The sequence below is a fragment of the Contarinia nasturtii genome, unplaced genomic scaffold (assembly GCF_009176525.2).
Source record: "Contarinia nasturtii isolate CC-2019 unplaced genomic scaffold, AAFC_CNas_1.1 Cnas_scaffold_1037, whole genome shotgun sequence".
Lineage (NCBI taxonomy): Eukaryota > Metazoa > Arthropoda > Insecta > Diptera > Cecidomyiidae > Contarinia > Contarinia nasturtii.
The window spans coordinates 7,486,167-7,505,502 of record NW_022198383.1 but is presented as its reverse complement, the minus strand read 5'-3'; the positions used below and the strand labels follow the sequence as shown (position 1 = coordinate 7,505,502).

Below are 19,336 nucleotides of genomic sequence, written 5' to 3'. Positions count from 1 at the left end.
TTCAAATTACTAAATGATTTGAAAATTATTAAAAATACTGAAAAGATTTCGATTTTTTTGATTGAAGTTTGTGTCTGTCGCATTTCTTTCTTACTTTTCATCGCTGTTTAATGATATTTTTATTGTGGTATTTTGTTTTCAGTGGTTTCCTATATTCAGTTGTTCCACTTTGGCAACACTTACTCAACTTTGAAATCGCAACTTGTCAATTTTTTCAGCCGCGAATGTGAGATATTTCAACATAAGATTTATTGACCATTTAACGAATATTATTATAAAACACTGAAGATATTTTTATCGGGTATCAATTTTCCGTGTGTTGTGAATAAATACTTAATTTTTACATTCGGAACGTTGTTTCATTGCGTCAATATCGACTGACAATGAAAAGGGAGATATTTCTGCAACGTTTTGAATGTGCGAATATAAATTAAGTTTCTATTCACAACACACGGAAAATTGATCTACCAACTGCTCGTTCTTCACCGTGACAGAGGCTTTTTTGGTAAAACGGTAAAACAAAAATCAACACTATAAAATAAAAAAATTGATCAAAAATGACATAATTGCTGAAAGAATCTAATTGAAATAATTTTGATCTTGCTACGTTTCAATTTATCACATTTCTTGGTTACAAAAACACAGATGAAAGTAAATTTTATGCAAGGTAAGTCATGTATGATCATTTATTGTCATTGAGATTTAAAATTATGAACAAAAACATTTATTTTTATCGCAACCATTTTTTCTTCCAAAAACAACTGAATTATTAGTTTTAAGACTGGATTATTCAGTTTTCTTTCAATTTTTACGTTATAGTTTTATGAGCGGATGGGCAATATATTATTTCGGATTTCAATTTTTACATTTCCTTTTCTCTGTGGAATACGCTGCGATTAATTACATACTTATAGTTACGATATCCAGATTCTCTCAAACAGGTGATTGCATCGGTAAATCGTTCGGCGTACACTTCTCGTATATTTAGAATCCCGGCAGTTTTTGCAAGATCTGCATAGTATTTTTTATGACCCACATCCAAATTTGCCCCCCGTTTGCATTTGATACCCTTTTTCGTTTGCATTTCGATTTGAGTTTTCAAATCTTTTGACATCACTTGCTTTGTTGGCATTTTTTATTTCCAGAGATAAACTCCAGTGCGAAACGTGCCTAAATTAGAATTGTTAAAAATTAATTTTTATTTGAAGAGCACAATTTTGTTTGGATTAAAAAATCAAAAAGGCAACAACCTTATCAAAACTGGGTGCTAACACATTCTAACAGCAAAACATGAATAATTTCTTGTACATTGATTTATGAAAATAACATTTTAGCCTGCAAATCACAGATGCGATTATGAATTCCTTTGGAAGGAATCTAGTAAATATAAAAACGTGTAAATAACAGAGGATATGATAACAAAAATGTGTTCGATGATACCCCAATAAAAGCCATTGTCGGATGATTAATATTCAAAACTTGCTTGTATAAAGGAAATGCAGTCGGGATTTTATGAAAAGGCGCCGAAAAGTATTGAAACAATGAAATTCCTGATTTTTTTCGTCTCAAATTCTATACGTTTTACATGAATTTTTTCTTGAATTCAAACTGTAGTCGACTGCATTTTCCCAAAATTTGCATTTTATTTTAACATCCATTGTATTCCAAACACCGTTATTTGGTATGATTATTTTAAACTTTAAAATTACAAAAAAAAAATATGTAGACACATGTTACCATTGCAAAACAAAGGGATGTATAATATGACAATAACACATTATCATTCTTTAATCTCAACTATCTAGAAAAGAATAAGAATAGGTAGAGTTAATCCTTCGCAACCAAAAAATGAGGTCACAAAACATACAATGCTGTAGTCCAAAGTGCAGAAAACAATAAGTTTTCAGCCGCAGACGAATTATACCAACGATGTTATTATTTTGAACTATTTAAACGTATCTTTTGATGCTAAACCAGTTTTGCTTACTGCTCGAATGTGTGAAATATTAGTAGAAAGAATTCTCCAAAGTTGTCAACATTAAAGTTATTTCCATTTAAATTTAAATAATATTTGCAGATCAAAAATGGAAGAAATGCAAGAAATGCAAGTGAATGATCTTGAAACGGCATTCATGACTGCAGTATTCACACCCAATATTTCTAATGTAAGTATTTATCATTTTCAAAACGTCTTTTATTTTGATATCTAGCTTATTTTTATTTTATTTTTTTAAAAATATTGTCATTTTTCATTAACAGGACTTTGGTTACTTATCAAAAAACGTCTTAAGTGAAGTAAACGAAATTGACATGGATGTGGATATTTTAATGCTTGGCAATAATCTCAACAAGATGAATATATGCCGATCGGAATCAAAGATAGAAGTAGTCATCAAAACTCAAAGCTATTCGGGTGGTACAAAACGGAAAGCTCAAGATACAGAGCAAGCTGAGGGTCAAAAGTCGAGAAGAAAATCAGAACCAAAACGATTCAAGACATTTGCAAATGAAGATGTACAGAAAACACCAATGAAGGCCAAAGAAGCAAGAAATGGTGCCGTAGGCTGTGTATTTCGTCGATTGAAGCGGATTCGTTTGCACCCTGAATGCACCAAATCTATTTCTCAATCGGCCCAATCTACAGCTGGAAAGATGCAAAACAGTAAAACACGACGGTCATTGCAGTTTTAAAGAAAGAAATATGCATGTAGTCACATATTTTTAATGTATAACATGGAAACATTTATTGTAACTTAGTATTAAAATAAATAAAGAAGCATAAAAGAAAACATTTATTTTTTATAATTTATATTTCGAAAAAATACCATATAATATTGGAAATTATTACAAGAAACAAAAAAGCACTTCAGATAATCAACTCTATTTGACATTGAACACAATAAAAAGTATGGATCCGTTTGTCAAACGAACTGTTCATAGATAAGCTAGGGGACGGAAACCATTAGCTAGTTTTTTATATTTCGAGTATAAACTAGGAAAATTAAAAAAAAACTAGCAAAAGCTAGAAAAATTAGCAAAAATTATTTGATCCGCCATTTTGATATTGTGTCTAAATCAATTTTACAAGTCGACTATTGAAAGAAACAAGTATTTCATGCACGATTTTGTGTCAGTACAATCATTTGATTGTCATTTGACAGAACAAAAAACTAGAAAACTAGCAATTTCATAAAGGAATATTAGCATTATTAGATTATTCAAGCAATAAACTAGTAAATTAGCTATAAACTATAAAAACTAGCATTGGTTTATCTCCCCTAATAGATAAGCAATCCGTTTTTGAACTTTGAACTTTGAGCAGAATCTGTATGGTTCTCTGAACATAGTGCAAAACAACTTTATGGTCCAATTTCTAGATTATTCATACTGAAATTTAAATATGGAAACATAAACTGAGGCGATAAAGTGTAATTAAGGTAATTAATAAGATAATTAATTATATCGATCTCTTTTTTGTATTGGACTATGAACTATATAATTACAAAATATTTGGTAACAAAAGGTCCCGGTAATAAAACATGCAATATTTGTGCATGTACCGAAAAGGTGAGTTTGTGTGTTACTACTAATAACTAATGATATGTACGGAACCTTCCAAATGAAAGTGTATGCGAAAAAAAAGTATAAATATTACCTGCTAAATATTTTTAAATCATTATCAATCTCACTTCTGAACAGTAAACATCAGTAGATCGAATTCTCCAAGTTGTCCAATATTTTACGGATATTATTTCGCTTCGAATTCTAATCATTTTGAAAAAATTGAAAAACCTAACCATGGACGCAATGCAAATTAGTGAAGTTGAATCAGCAGTATTCACAGACATCTCTTCCGATGTAAGTATTCGTAATTTTTCAAAGTTCTTTTAATTTGATAACATTCATTTTTTTGATGAATATTCTTTTATATATATTTCCATTTTGAAATTAATTAATCATTTTCTTTTTTTTTTCTTTTTTCAGAGTTTAGAATATTCAACGGTAACATCGCAAGGCGCTTTTAGTGAATATCATGAGGCTTGCATTGATGAAGATATTTTAATGCTTGGCGGTACTCTTGAAAAGATGAACTTAAATAACAGCAAAATGGAATTGAATGCCTTCCCGGAAAATGTGTCAGCAAAAAGAACTTTGATGCGTGACACTCAAGAGGAAGATGTACCCAAGACACCACCAAAATATGCTAGTAAACGAAAAGCTCAAGATATGGAGCTAGCTGATGGCTTGAGATGCCGACCAAAGGCAGTTCCAAAACGTTTAAAGGCAATGGAAGAAGGACACACACCAATTACAACGAAAGATGCACAACATTTGGTGGCAAATGTTTTACTCCACCGAATGAAACGGGGCGTTTTGCACACTGGCTACATTAGATCGATTTCTATGTCCGACCAACCTGTTGCCGGGACGATGAAAATGAGCGAAAAATCACTAAATAAAATGAGACGATCATTGCAGTTTTGAAGAAAACAGCATCCAATCAACCAGTGAAAATTCATCAAATGTATTTACTTATCACATGTTTTTTTTTCTTTCGATTGTATACAAAAATTATGCATAAATAAATAAAAATTATATTCAATGGAAATTTCAAACGTTTAATTATCTATTGCATTATAGAATCTTGCCAAATTTATATGGTTGTCTCTGTCACTCCCATGAAAGTTTATCAGTGAATCTGGTTCAAAAACCCCAGCAAAGCGGAAGATATTCCTCTCGTCACCAAAAACCCTAGCAAAGTAACAGACAATATATTGGGCTGAATATTCATTTGAAATAAAACGAAATAGCACACTATTTTTAATAAAACAATAGAAGTGATTGTTATAATTATTGTACCAACGTAAGTGTTTTATAACCACAACAATCACATCTATTGTTTTATCAAAAATAGTGTGCTATTTCGTTTCATTTCAAATGAATATTCAGCTCAATATATTGTCTGCAAAGTAAAAGAATTCTTTGAAAGATTCGTAGGGGCTTACACTTCGTCCCCTCAGTGAGGACGTATAGTGTGCACCTGTGCATAGCGCACATGTATACTAATACAAATATGATACATGTTATTTTGGATGTACATTGCGTATGTATTTATGAAAATAGTAAAACGAAGAATATTTATATATCATATGTACTCCCTAGCTTCTGATCTCGGTGGTTTATATTTTCAGGCAAGGGTGAAACTACTGCCACTACTGTAATTCGTATAATTTAATTTAGTACAAAAATAATTCCAATCAATTCCAAATTTATTCACTTGTGTGATGCTAAACGTATATGCAGTCCAATGCTGTAGTGCTGAAAGTCCAACTAAACTAAAAAAAATATGCGTGCCAAATTGTTTTCAAATACGATAGGTGAAAATCATGCATTGAAATTTGAAGTACATTGAACATTTTTTTAATAAACATTGTACTAGATTCATGAACAGAATGGAATAGAATTTGATGGAACTGAGTAAAAATGACACATTCGAATCTAGTACCGCTTTGTTTCTTTTATGGATTTGACAGAAGTATACTTCTCTACTCTTTCACTCTCATACAATTAGCTATTTCATGCACACATAAAACAGTAGTATTAGAAATGTTTAAATAACAAAAGTAAAAAATTCTTTTGGTATTTTCATACAATCAGTGTGTCAACCATGGGGCGAATCACGCTAGTGAATACTAGAAAAACTAGTAAATCTAGTGCGAAGAATGACGTCACAAACGAAGCCAACTTCACACCAAAGGACATATAATTTATATGAAAAACTACTGAGAGCCAACTTCACGCACTAGAATTTTCTAGTTTTCTAGTGAATTTTTATCAAAAACTAGATGCACTAGAATTTAGTGATTGACCCCATGGTGTCAACTGTGCTGTAGTTACGATTGTACGAAAATACCAATAGATTTTTTGACTCGTATTAGTAAATTCGCAAAATACCAATTGATTTACACAATTGTACTACTAGTGTTTTGTGTGTGTGCCAAATTGGTTTCTTTCAGTTTGCAAGAAATGCCCTAATGCATTCCAATAAAAAAAATCAATATTTCAACAAAAAACCATTGTGGCAGCACATAAATTGCAAGATTTGAACAATTTCTTGAATACTCGAAAACTCTTCTTTAATTGAAATGTCCTGAAAGAAATATTTAAAAATGATTACATTTTATATAATAATAGTGCCTTTAATTATGACATTAACCTTAGACCCGTCCCTCGGGTCAAATTGACTCGAGGTATATTCTTTTGCAAATTAAACATACAAAAAATCAAAAATATAATCAAACCGACCGGCCACTCTTTATTATTCACAACCGGCTAAGCCTATGAAGAGACAAAATGCGAATTCCCCTCATCTGTGCCATCTTGTATTCCATAGTTGAACTCCCATTATTTACAATGAATTGAATCGAAAAAGAGAAAAAAAAACAACAACAGTAACATGGCTACATAGATCTGTTGACCAGTGAGATACGTATAACAATGGAATGAAAGAATGAAGAAAGCGTATATGTGTATGTATGCATCAGCACGCATAGATGTACAGCTCTGTGCGGCCGTGCTATTGTTGTTGTTTTTTTCTCTTTTTCATTTCAATGCTACAGAATTAAATTCAGTTTTTCGATCTAATTCGAACTAATGTGAGGTGGCGCTGATCAGCTGCGTTCGCATAAAAAAGTTCCCAATCTCATATACGCCAACCCCGCTTGATTATTCACCAATGACACCAAGACAATTTTGTATTTTACAGTGTGTCCATGACATATAGAAATAGCACTAAATAGTGTCGATATCTATACTATATCGGTGCACTATATATATATATAAGATATTCCGCAAGACACCGTAGCTCACGATCGAAGTGAGTGCGGACGGCAAACATGTTGACGCATACACACAGTTCTTTCTACTGCCGCACGACAATTTGTGATTTTTTCCGTCTACACTAACTTCGATCGTGCGATACGGTGCCGTGCGGCAATATCTTTCATATATAGTGGACCGATATAGTATAGATATCGACACTATTTAATGATATTTCTATATATTATAGACACACTGGTATTTTATAAGCACAAACAGGCGCCAATTGATAGTTTATTTCAAGACCTTTCCAACGATATTCAAATACCAACTGTAAGTCAAGGGGCTGAGCCTCAGTGGCTGTAGGAAAATTGACCATTATTCAACATTGAAAGACCGGCCACGGCCAAAATGGCGGCAGGATCAAAAAGTTTTAGAACAAAAAATGTTTAGCTTATCTTGTACTATAATCCCTGAAAGTTTGAAAAAGATCGGACTCAACTAAGTTTTACGCATATGTAAAAATACACATGTGATACATAAAAGTATGTACATATGTGATGCACATACTTATGTGAATATTTGATACTTGAAGTATTAATGTATATTGATATATAAGTATCAGTATCATAGAAATAAAATTGATCATTCATGAAATAATTGAGCTAGTTCTTAAAAAAATGACCATTTCCAATCTGACCCATAGAGACGGGATTAAGTTGTAAACACCACAGACGGGTCTAAGGTTAAACACTTCAATTTTTTAAAGTATAATTTTTATTTATTTATGCATAATTTTTGAATACAATCGAAGAAAAAAAACACGTGACAAGTAAATACATTTGATGAATTTTCACTGGTTGATTGGATGCTGTTTTCTTTAAAAATGATCGTCACATTTTACTCAGTGACTTTTCGCTCATTTTCATCGTCCCGGCAACAGATTGGTTGGACTTAGAAATCGATCTAATGTAGTCAGGATTCAAAACGCCCCGTTTCATTCGGTGGAGTAACATATTTGCCACCAAATGCTGTGCATCTTTCGTTGTAATTGGTGTATGTCCTTCTTCCATTGCCTTTAAACGTTTTGGAACTGCCTTTGGTCGGAATCTCAAGTCATCAGCTAGCTCCATATTTTGAGCTTTTCGTTTACCAGCAGTAGCATATTTTGGTGTCTGGGGTCCATCTTCCTCTTGAGTGTCACGCATCAAAGTACTTTCCGGTGACACATTTCCCGGGAAGGCCCGTTTTATACGTTTTATGTAAGATCTTAATTTACCAGAAGCAGCACATTTTCGTGTCTGGGGTCCATCTCCATCTTGAGTGTTCCGCATCAAAGTACTTTCCGCGGACATATTTCCCGGGAAGGCCTTCATAAGTTTTTCGTAAGTTTTACTTAGTTTACCAACAGCAGCATATTTTCGCGTCTGGGGTCCATCTCCCTCTTGCGTGTTTCGCATCAAAGTACTTTCCGCGGACACGTTTCCCGGGAAGGCCTTCCATTTCATGTATCTTTCGTAAGCTCTTCGTTTACCAGCAGCACCATAGTTTGGTGTTTTGGGTCCATCTTCCCCTTGAGTGTCATGCATCAAAGTTCTTTTTGCTGACACATTTTCCGGGAAGGCATTCAATTCCATTTTGCTGTTATTTAAGTTCATCTTTTCAAGAGTACCGCCAAGCATTAAAATATCTTCATCAATGCAAGCCTCATGATATTCACTAAAAGCGCCTTGTGATGTTACCGTTGAATATTCTAAACTCTGAAAAAAGTTTAAAAAAAAAAGAAAATGATTAATTAATTTCAAAATGGAAATAGATGTAAAAGAATATTTATCAAAAATATATGTGATCAAATTAATAGAACTTTGAAAAATTACGAATACTTACATCGGAAGAGATGTCTGTGAATACTGCTGATTCAACTTCACTAATTTGCATTGCGTCCATGGTTAGGTTTTTCAATTTTTTCAAAATGATTAGAATTCGAAGTGAAATAATATCCGTAAAATATTGGACAACTTGGAGAATTCGATCTACTGATGTTTACTGTTCAGAAGTGAGATTGATAATGATTTAAAAATATTTAGCAGGTAATATTTATACTTTTTTTTCGCACACATTTTCATTTGGAAGGTTTCGTACATATCATTAGTAATTATAGCTAAACACACAAACTCAATTCATTAGAAATTTTGAACTTAATGACCCTTTTCGGTACATGCCATGCACAAATATTGCATGTTTTATTACCGGAACCTTTGGTAACCAGATATTTTGTAATGTTTTGGCTACCTGAAATTAAGGACATAGAACAATAGTCATTATATAGTTCATAGTCCAATACAAAAAAGAGTTTAACATAACCTGCAAACTCGTGATCGATTTATTGCCTTAATTACACGTTGTCGCCTCATTTTATGTTTTCATATTTAAATTTCACTATGAATAATCTAGAAATTGGACCATAAAGTTATTTTGCACTATGTTCAGAGAACCATACAGACAAATCGCGACGAAGCCCGATCATGGTATAGGATTTCCTATACAAACCTTGTAACTAACAACACCTCTAATGCGTATTCCGAGTACTAATCGAAGTTTGTGACAATATGGCCGTCACAGTTTGGCAAACTCATAGTGAATCGATTAAACTGCGTTAAACTGTTAAAATAAAAAAGTAGAAATAAATAGATTTTAATTTTTTACATTTTTGAAAGTAAAAAATCTTTTGTTCTTTCAATTTTGTGAGATTTTCTGTCCACAAATTCAAAAATATTAAATTATTAAAAATGAATTGGTTGACATAACCTCACTTTTGTGTCACAATCGTGAAAAACCGATCAATTAATTATTAAAACGAAAGTGAGGTTATGTCAACCACTTTATTTTTCATTAATTTGATATTTTTGAATATTGTGCAGTAAATCTCATGAAACTACCGGAAACTAAAAAACAAAACAAAGAATTTTTATTTTTAAAAATGTAAAAAATGAAAATATTTTTATTTCTACTGTTTTAATAATTATTTAATCGGATTATCACGAGTGTGACACAAAAGTGAGGTTATGTCAACCAATTCATTTTTATTAATTTAATATTTTTGAATGGACTTTCTGATCTCACAAAATTGAAAAAACAAAAGATTTTTTATTTTCAAAAATGTAAAAAATTAAAATCTATTTATTTCTACTGTTTTCTTTTAACAGTTTAACGCAGTTTAATCGGTTCATTATGATTTTGCCAAACTGTGACGGCCATATTGTCACAAACTTCGATTAGTACTCGGAATACGCATTAGAGGTGTTGTTAGTTACGGGCATGATCAGGCTTCGAATCGCGATGATGACAAGCAACGTTGACAGTAGCGCCATAGTGCGGTTGCCAGCGAAACTAAAAAATGGCACAAATCTCGATCGCCTAAATCAAAAATGGTACAAATTTGTGGCACCCAACATAAACAGTGGCAACCATAATGAAGTTGCTGCGTTGCCCAGCTGTCATTGTCGTCGCGCTTTGCATACAGATTCTGCTCAAAGTTCAAAAACGGATTGGTTATGAATCAATGAACAATACGTTTGATTATTTTGGACTAATTTTATATTTTCCAACAAAAAGATATCTTTTGGAGTTTTTTATTTATTTTAAATCTGAATTAAAATAATTTTTTACATCTTATTCATGTGTTAAACGATAATAGTTTGCGAAATAAACGTGATTTAGTGAATCCTTCCTCAAAACTGTAATGATCGTCTGGTTTTACTGATGGGTTTTTCATTGTTTTGCATTTTCCCTGCAGTAGATTTGTCCGACTGAGAACCACATTTGATGTCATCAGGATGGTTAAAAACCTGCTTCAATCGACAGAACACCATATTTACGGCCCAATTTTTTGCTTCTTTTGACGTCGCTGGTGTTTGTGGTACTTCTTCATTTGGAAATGCCTTAAAACGTTTTGCTGCCACTTTTCTTGTGGACTTTTGACCGTCAGCTAGCTCTTGAGCTTTACGTTTTGCACCACCAATATACCTTGGAATTTTAAACACCACTTCATTCCCCGATTCTTTTTTGCTTATATTCATATTTTCGAAACTATTATCAAGCATTGAAGTATCCTCATCCATGTCAGTTTCTTGAAAGTTACTTAAAACTTTTTTTGATAGATAATCAAAGCCCTGTTAAAGAAAAACGACAACAATTGATTAATTTTAAAATTTAACTAAGCAAAAAGAGACATATGTTTAATGATATGAATGCTTACGCTTGAAATTTTGGTTGTGAAACCCTTAGATTCAATATCATCCATTTGGTTTGCGTCCATGCTTTGATAATTCGATATTTCAGTTTTTTTAAATTTAGTCACAAAAATGAAATTGACACAGTATATACTATAGAAACTATGTCAAATATCTGGTAGAATTATCTGCACATATGATTATTTTTCAGAAGTCGGGTTGTATATAATCCAAAAAAGTCTATCAGCGGTGCTATTTATACTCATTCAAATGATATTGAACATGAGTTGTCACTAATAGCCATATAATTAGGAGTGAATACAATTTTGCGTTTTTTTGGTATCATTTTTCTCAAACTTGACAGACTAATGATAATTTGATAGCGTAATTAGAAAAACAAATGATGTTTTCTCATCTGTTTTTATTGATTACGGGGGTTGCCATTGCATTTAAGATATTTGAAAAACCTAAAAATAAGAACGCTTATCGTATATTTTAACGTTTTAAATGTTCTTTTGGATAGGAACGATGAAGACAATTTAGAACGGTGGGCGCTGGTGAGGCACTTTTTGTATGGAAATATTTGTTGAAAATTCAACAATACGCCACCTATTAAAAGACAATAAAGATTTTCGTTACTATTGCTGTATTGACACAGCTCTGGCGAACTATATAGCTGTATTGCAAACGTATTAGTACTGAGCACACGACTCCGATTCTGTGTATTCGTGTGTGTTGTAAATTTTGCACAAGCAGCTACGATGACACAGCTCTAGCGAACTACATGGCTATCGCTGTATACTAAGAAACACACTGACTTCGATTCTGTTTATGCGTATGTGTTATAAATTTTGCACAAGCAGCTATGGTTGACAACTGAGTGCAGAATTTTCAATACAAACGGACACACAATATCAGAGTCAGTGTGTTCTTTAGTAACCAAAATCTTTATGTCTTTTAACAGATGTCGTATTCGTTGAATCTTCAACAAAAAATCTTCGATACCAGCGCCCACCGATATAGAATACAAAATAATGGTGCGAACTTGACAAAAAATATTTGAAAGATTTGTATTTCCTTTCTTTTTTTCAAATAAAAGTAACAAATAATCTCAGTGGACGTTACTGGAAAAAATCAACACTTTCATATTGTGAGTTCGCAGTGTGAATTTTGTACACACAAAATATTTTTCTACTTCAAGTACCTGTTCATACTTACAGCACGTTTTTCTAAAATATTGTGTAAAATATTTTAAAGTACCTATAAACTACGGGAAAAAGCCAAAAAAAAAGTAATATTAAAAATTACCCAATAAATTAAATTTTACCCAATATTTTTGGTAAATGTAAACCAGAAAAATAGTTTGTATGTATATAGTCAAAAAATCATAAAAAAGGCATAAATTATATTTGAATATTATTTATATTTATTTGGATACAATTGCTAGAAAGATACAGTCATTTTGAAATATTTTCTTTTTTTTGGTGGATGGTCCTACACTGATCGTCTTTTCTTAATGGTGGTTTTTTTATCAGCCTTCATTTTTGCTGCAAGAGATTCTTCTGTTTGGATAACAGAGGGTTTGATATATTTATGGCCGTTAAATAACCACTTCAATCCATAGAATATCATATTTGCGACTTTACTTTTTTCTTCTTTGGCTGGATCAGATTTCGGTTGTTGTTCTTCATTTGCCTTTAAACGTTTTGGTTCTGATTTTGATCGAAAATGGTAGCTATCTTCTCGTTCCATATCTTCAGCTTTCCTTTTTCCAGCAGCGACATACGTTGGAGTTTTCAACATCATCCAATTTCTTGAATCCATCGTGCGAAAGTTTTTTGAAATTCGGCAACAATTAATTATTTTCTCAACTTTTTAAGAAGTTTACTATACAGAAGTCAGACTGGTTATCATCCAAATAACTGAAGCAGGTAATATTTATACAATTTCAAAATAATGACAAACATATTTTTTTGTACATATATACATACAATATATACATAACTATGGGAGGATTATGACAACCTAATGATATTTTTATGGTATTGGTAAATCAAACTATACGAACGAACCCGAACCGAACATGAACGTTCGTTGAAACCGCTACTAATGCACAATACATACAATAGCATTTCGGTATTTTTGTGTTTTAATTGTTCGGAAAATATGTATTGTGGTTGTTGAGGTAAGTTACATCGCAATAATATTTTTTCATCTCGAAATTGGACTATTGCACTGAAATTTCGACTCGTAATTTGACTACATTGATTAATTTTTATAAACTTTGCAATAGCATATTCGTCAACAATACATTTTTCCACGAACCTTTTATAATTATTATCAGATTTTAGTAATTAGTTGCAGTTTTTATTGCATCAGAAAGTAGAAGACCAGCTGTGAAATCTTGAAATGCTTTTTGCTCATTATGCATAAGATAAGAACAGACAATATATTTAGCTGCCGTCATCTGGATATTTCAGCTCATCTGGATGCCGTCAGCAGATGATGCGAAGTGAAAACAATAGAAGTGATTGTTATAGTAATACCAGTATATAACAAGCTTATATACCTTTAACAATCACCTCTATTGTTTTCACTTCGTATTATCTGCTGACGATATCCAGATGAGCTGTAATATCCAGATTACGATAGCTAAATATATTGTCTGGATAAGAACATCATCGAAACTATTATAATTAACTGTTGATTAATAATCACTTTGAAAATAATCCTACAATATATGGGTTAGGTTTGATCTGACCCATTGCTAAAACGTAAAATTATAAATTGAATTAAAGTTGCTATCAACTAAATTAACAATTACCTAATCATAAGAATGTGGCAATCAAAATGCGCTTGGCTCATAAATACCCCATAACTGAGCATTATATTCACATTTCAAATTGATTCAGAACACTTGACTTATTTTGATGAATTTTTTGAAACGACATATTTCAACCGTACATTAGTGTGTTGAATTCAAAATCGAAAATCACATAGCGCTACACCCCACTGTATTCGTTTTGTCAATAAATAAAAAAACATAGAATCATAGTAACCATTAGAAACAATATCTATTTATAAAAAACATAGTAGCAATAACAGTATTGACAGGGCGTTTGAAATGAATAGAAAACCAAAATTACCTTTAATTCCAGGATTTGTTGTCCACGTAATTAAATAACACATAAAAATAAAGATGCATCATCATTGGTGTAATTCGATTGTTTTATTCTAGAAACCAAAAGAAAACTATCATTTGCCGCAGTGTTGGTCGCATATTGGTAATACGAGAATTCTGGTCGAGAAGAAACATGCAGATAACAATTGGATTTTAAATGATGGAAAGGTTTGATTTCGGTTAATGGTTCATGATTTTTTAAATACTCATTTATATATTTCACATATTTTTATGCAGATTTTATGTTTCAAGGCGTATTTCCGTCAGAATTTGGTTGGAAGCAGTGGAAGTGCACAGTTTCAAATTCGTAAAGTAAAAATATTATTTTATATGGAGGATGGAACTATTCAGGCAAGGTTTTTAAAAGGAAAAGATTTTCGAAACAATAAATATAAACAAAATTATAACGTGTCTCACAGGTTGTTGAACCGCGAACAGATAATTCCGGTATACCACAAGGGTGTATAGTGAAGCGACAAAGGATTCCCTGCTCGTCATCAACACAAAATCAATGTTTATCAATGCTTGATTTGAATGTTCAAAAGGAAGTTGAGATTTTTGATCGAATTTATATTATCACCGATTGTGATGGATTCACACGATCATATCTCAACAGAGCCGGTATCGAAGTGCCACACGCCATTGAAACACCAAAGTAAGTTTAATATAACATTTTTACGACTAACTGTAATGATATATTTGGTTTTGTTAGGGATCCAATTCATTTGACACGTGAAGAAATGCAGGAATCTCGACCAGTGGCGGGGCCAAGTAAAGTGGAAAAGAAAGAGAACAAATTGGAAAAATTCCTTAGGTTTGACAATCTGTGTTTAAAGTTCGATGCGTACTGGGATGACCGTGATTCTCCGTTGGGAGACATTCATGATTTGATAGTTTACTACTATTTATCCGATGATACAATTCAAATTAACGAAATTTTCAAGCAAGGAAGGCCGACTACATTGTATAAACGCTTAAAATTACCAAAGGTAATTCATTTAATTATTCAATGCTGAGCGATTTGATTCACTTTCGCCCATTTCGAAATGCTAGAGAACGGACGATGTGTTAATGCTTGATCAAAAATCAAATGCGACAGTATTGAATGTTCTCGGTCGTGATTTTATGAATGCAAGATGTATCACAGACAAATTGGACATCGGAAAACCAAATATTGACTTTTATACGGTAACCACAATTTAGAACATTATGTTCCTAATTATGCTAATGTCGAATGTTATGCACACAGAGAAGTAATACAATGAAAACTAGATGACTTGTCGTATAAAATTTGGAACTAGTTGACACTCCGTATAAAATTGTATTTTTCCATCTAATTTCATACCAAACATCGTTTTTGTGTATTCTCTTTTATGCGGATCTTCTTCAAAGCATAAACGGAGAAGAACCGCACAAAAGAGAATACACAAAAACGATGTTTGGTATGAAATTAGATGGAAAAATACAATTTTATACGGAGAGTCAACTAGTTCCACATTTTATACGACAAGTCATCTAGTTTTCATTGTATTACTTCTCTATGTGTGAATATAAAATATAGGATGCCGATTTGAAAATCGGTGAAAAAATCAATGTGTTTGGTCGGTCTGTGATTTTAACGGATTGTGATAAGTTTACGCGAGACTATTATCAACAGAAATATGGAATCGAAGAATTTATTCCAATTGCAAGGCCGAAAGAAACACGATGGAAACAGCCGTATATTGAAAAAGTGATGCCGCCATATAATGGCTGGGGAACGTTTGAAGACTCTGAATCCAGCTGTTATTCGATTCAATTGAAAGTGCCACAGCGTGATATGAAGAAATTTTTGGAGTTAGACAAATGCAACCTCAGATTCAAAGCTCAAATGATTTCAAACATAGACGAGAACAGTGACCGTGAATTTGTAATAACGTATTATTTGAGCGACGATACGATTTCAGTATTTGAAATTGGAAAGCGAAACGCATGTCAATCGGTATATTTTTACACCATAAATTCGAGCGAAATAAGATAAAAATTTAAAATATTTTGTCTTCTTTCGATTTAGCGTGATTTTCTCAAACGGTCCAGATTTTACTTGCCAAATCAGAATGTATATACAAGCCAACGACCCCTTGCATACACACCACAAATGTTTTACATTGGAGCAAATGTGAATTTAAAAGGTTTCGAATATCATTTAACGGATGCTGATGAATTTACATTGAATTTTATGGAATCACATTCATCTGAATTTCCAATGGCCAATATCAGTTCAATCTTAAGTAAAATCAAAGAGGCCATCACGCCAAACTACAAGGAATTCATTGGAAAATATTTGAACGTTGCCGAAACAACATCGAAGCCAGACAGTTTGAACATTTGTTATGATACAACCGCTTTGGCTTTAAGAGATCTTTTGGACAATCGCATTTCCGAACATGAAATCGTCACATTTTTACGGTATTTTAGCGCTAAGAAAGTATCGAACAAATCACAAATATTAGATCGTACGACAATTCAATCGTTGGTTCAAATGGCACTGACCACCAATCTTTGGGATGATTTGGAATCAATCAAAGAATTTATGTATGATGTTGCTCCAGATCATCATAACGGATTCATGCCACCGTCCAAAATACGTACGATAATCAGAGGATGTCGAATTCCAATCAAAGGAGTTATGATCGATGACATGTTTTCGGTGTAAGTTTCCTTTATCTGACTTTTATGTGATTTAATTTAAATATTGACTCTGTTTTAAAGATTGAACAAAGATTCGGATGGGAATATTGATGTCAATGATTTTTTGTATTTTATCGACAATAAAAAGTGCAAGGCACCTCCAGTTCAACCGATCAACGTATATGTAAGCCAATCAATTGAATTCATAGTTGAATGATTATCGTTTATTCTCCATTTCATTACCATATGTTTATACAGAATGAAAATGATAAAAAGTCCTTCAATTCAAGCTATCGACGAGAGCTCGTCGATTGGGCAGCGTTCATTGCCGCGCTGGGATTGGAAACAGAGTTAAAGCAAGAAACAGAATAATTTGGATTTTCATAAAATTTTATTTGAGAAAAAAAAAATATAAAAAAAAGTGTGTCACCACAAAACGCTGATTTGGATAAAATGGGATCAAACACACGTACAAATATTTTTTATTTAAAAATATGGATTGAATAGTAAATTATTGTTCACAACAACATTTCAGCTCAACTTTCCATCATTTCAGCCACTTTGATATTTTATGTTTATATGTTGTTTGCATCGGCCACACAATACTATGCTTTTATATCATTCAATTCGAATATAATGAAAATAGACAGAAAAATAATTAATTAGTAAAAAAATGCACTTCAAAAATGGTTAGTTTTATTGTTAGTATCACACAATGAATATGATGAGTGTGTATGTATTGCACTTTGTTATTTTCTAATTTTTGGTTCTAAAAACCTTCGAAACATACTGAAATCGCTATTGCTCTGCACGAAAAATATTTAAAAAAATGTTTTCAATAAAATTCCGCTTAAATTAAGCTTTTGGCTTTTGTTGTGGTTGTTGTTTTGGTTTTTGTTGTCCTTTTTTGGCGCCGCCACCTTGTTGTTGTGGTGCTGCTGCCGCCTTTGGAGCAGCTTGTTGTTGTTGCGGTGCTGCTGCTTTTGGAGTAGCTTGTTGTTGTTGTGCTGGTGCTGCTGCTTTAGCAGGTTTTTGTTGTTGTTGTTGTGGTGGAGCGTCCTTGGCTGCTGGAACCGGTGTCGGTGCGGTTTGTGGCTGTTGAGTTTTTGGAGCCGATGGTTGTTGTTGCTTTTGGGCTGGTTGCTGTTGTTGTTGCTTTTGCGGTGGATTCTTTTGATCTGATGGAGCCACAGGTGCTGATTCAGTTTTCTTTTCCTGCACATCAGCCTTGGCTGGTACGGCAGCGGAAGGTGCTTTTTCATTGGTTGGTTTTTTGGCCGTGTCCTTCTTTGCATTATCCTTCTTTTGGTTGGTTTCGTTCTTCTTCTGATTGTTATTATTATTACCAGTCTGTTTTTCATTTTTACCTTCAGACTTTTTATCACCTGACTTTGGGCTCTCCTTTTGCTTCACTGGTTCAGCCGGTTTAGTTTGCTCGGCTGGTTTTTTCTCTTCAACAGCGACTGCAGCAGGTGTCGGAGCCTCTTTTTGTTCGGGCTTCTTATTTTCTTTGTTTTCTTCGCTGGTTGGCTGTGATACCGGTTGCTCAACCTTTACAGTGGCCACCACGGCTTCAGCTTTTTTAGCTTCAACATCCTTTTGTGAGACTTCTTCAAAATTTTCTACCAAATTTGGTACGTCGTCTTCCTCAGCTACGCTTGACAACAATTTGTTGCCAGCCACAACATTGTTGGCCAAACGTTTCAATTGATTAAGACCTTCTGGTCCCAATTGTGTTAAAATGCCTGGCAACATCTCAGCAATCTGAAATTTTTTTCACGTTAAATTATAAAGTTTTTCTTTGTTATTGACTTTATTTCTTAATAATCGTACCTGTTTTTGTTCACACTGTCCAGTAATAGCAAATGTATTTGCGGCCAAAGAGGCTTGAGCCTTTGGATTGTTGAAATGTAGAACCGTTCCATCTTCTTTGATCATATTCACTTCTTCAATGCCGGGAATTGTGTTGACCGACAGTTTTTTCAAAGATGATTGCAATTTTTTATCATCGGTAGCGGCTGTTTGGTGTACAATCTTCTTCTTGCGACGTGGTGTACCCTTTCCCCCGATACGCACTTGCGATTGTAATTTTTTCAATTTATCAGCGTTCATTGTTTCTCTCTGTCTATATGTTCAAAAATATACGAGAAAAAAACCATTATGAAAACTGAAAAATGTAAATTCAACACCAAATCCACTTCAAATCAATGTATATCGATAAATTTCGCTTATTTTCCACCAAATAAAAACCAAATGCAAAATATAAAATCTATAAAATATTATTTTTCAGCGAGCACAACTTACACGTGTTCCTATCACACCTAAGAATTTCCCGCAAAAGACGGAAAATTAAAAATGGCTCTGTGAAAAGGAAAATTCTGTCATAGCTTGCGTATGTGTATGTGGATGTGTGTGTGTGTGCGTGAGTGTTTGC

At 33.0% G+C, this 19,336-nt stretch overlaps 4 protein-coding genes across 6 annotated transcripts; 3 read left to right on the top strand and 1 right to left on the bottom strand.

Moving 5' to 3' along the window:
* The first annotated feature begins 232 nt into the window (after positions 1-232).
* LOC116344271 lies at positions 233-2,789 on the top strand. 3 transcript variants are annotated; one of them, XM_031772740.1, is made up of 4 exons: positions 233-513; positions 646-667; positions 2,078-2,165; positions 2,260-2,789. In XM_031772740.1, the coding sequence occupies exons 3-4, from the start codon at positions 2,085-2,087 to the stop codon at positions 2,689-2,691; spliced, it is 513 nt and encodes a 170-aa protein (XP_031628600.1). In that variant the 5' UTR covers positions 233-513; positions 646-667; positions 2,078-2,084; the 3' UTR covers positions 2,692-2,789. The 3 variants fall into 3 exon arrangements, with proteins under 3 accessions (XP_031628600.1, XP_031628599.1, XP_031628601.1); XM_031772739.1 differs by having other exon boundaries at positions 233-667; XM_031772741.1 differs by lacking the exons at positions 233-513; positions 646-667 and adding an exon at positions 834-941.
* A 557-nt stretch (positions 2,790-3,346) lies between these two features.
* On the top strand, positions 3,347-4,485 carry LOC116343728. The gene is made up of 4 exons (XM_031771944.1): positions 3,347-3,437; positions 3,524-3,567; positions 3,700-3,858; positions 3,985-4,485. The coding sequence occupies exons 3-4, from the start codon at positions 3,799-3,801 to the stop codon at positions 4,483-4,485; spliced, it is 561 nt and encodes a 186-aa protein (XP_031627804.1). The 5' UTR covers positions 3,347-3,437; positions 3,524-3,567; positions 3,700-3,798.
* Positions 4,486-14,158: 9,673 nt separating this feature from the next.
* Positions 14,159-17,538, top strand: LOC116344193 (EF-hand domain-containing family member C2). The gene is made up of 10 exons (XM_031772627.1): positions 14,159-14,223; positions 14,290-14,400; positions 14,470-14,583; positions 14,652-14,887; positions 14,945-15,221; positions 15,286-15,420; positions 15,794-16,213; positions 16,286-16,923; positions 16,984-17,086; positions 17,161-17,538. The coding sequence occupies exons 1-10, from the start codon at positions 14,176-14,178 to the stop codon at positions 17,272-17,274; spliced, it is 2,196 nt and encodes a 731-aa protein (XP_031628487.1). The 5' UTR covers positions 14,159-14,175; the 3' UTR covers positions 17,275-17,538.
* Positions 17,275-19,317, bottom strand: LOC116344192 (activating signal cointegrator 1 complex subunit 2 homolog). The gene is made up of 3 exons (XM_031772625.1): positions 19,207-19,317; positions 18,736-19,027; positions 17,275-18,666 (listed from the first exon to the last, which is right to left on the bottom strand). The coding sequence occupies exons 2-3, from the start codon at positions 19,012-19,014 to the stop codon at positions 17,758-17,760; spliced, it is 1,188 nt and encodes a 395-aa protein (XP_031628485.1). The 5' UTR covers positions 19,015-19,027; positions 19,207-19,317; the 3' UTR covers positions 17,275-17,757.
* Between the last annotated feature and the right edge of the window lie 19 nt (positions 19,318-19,336).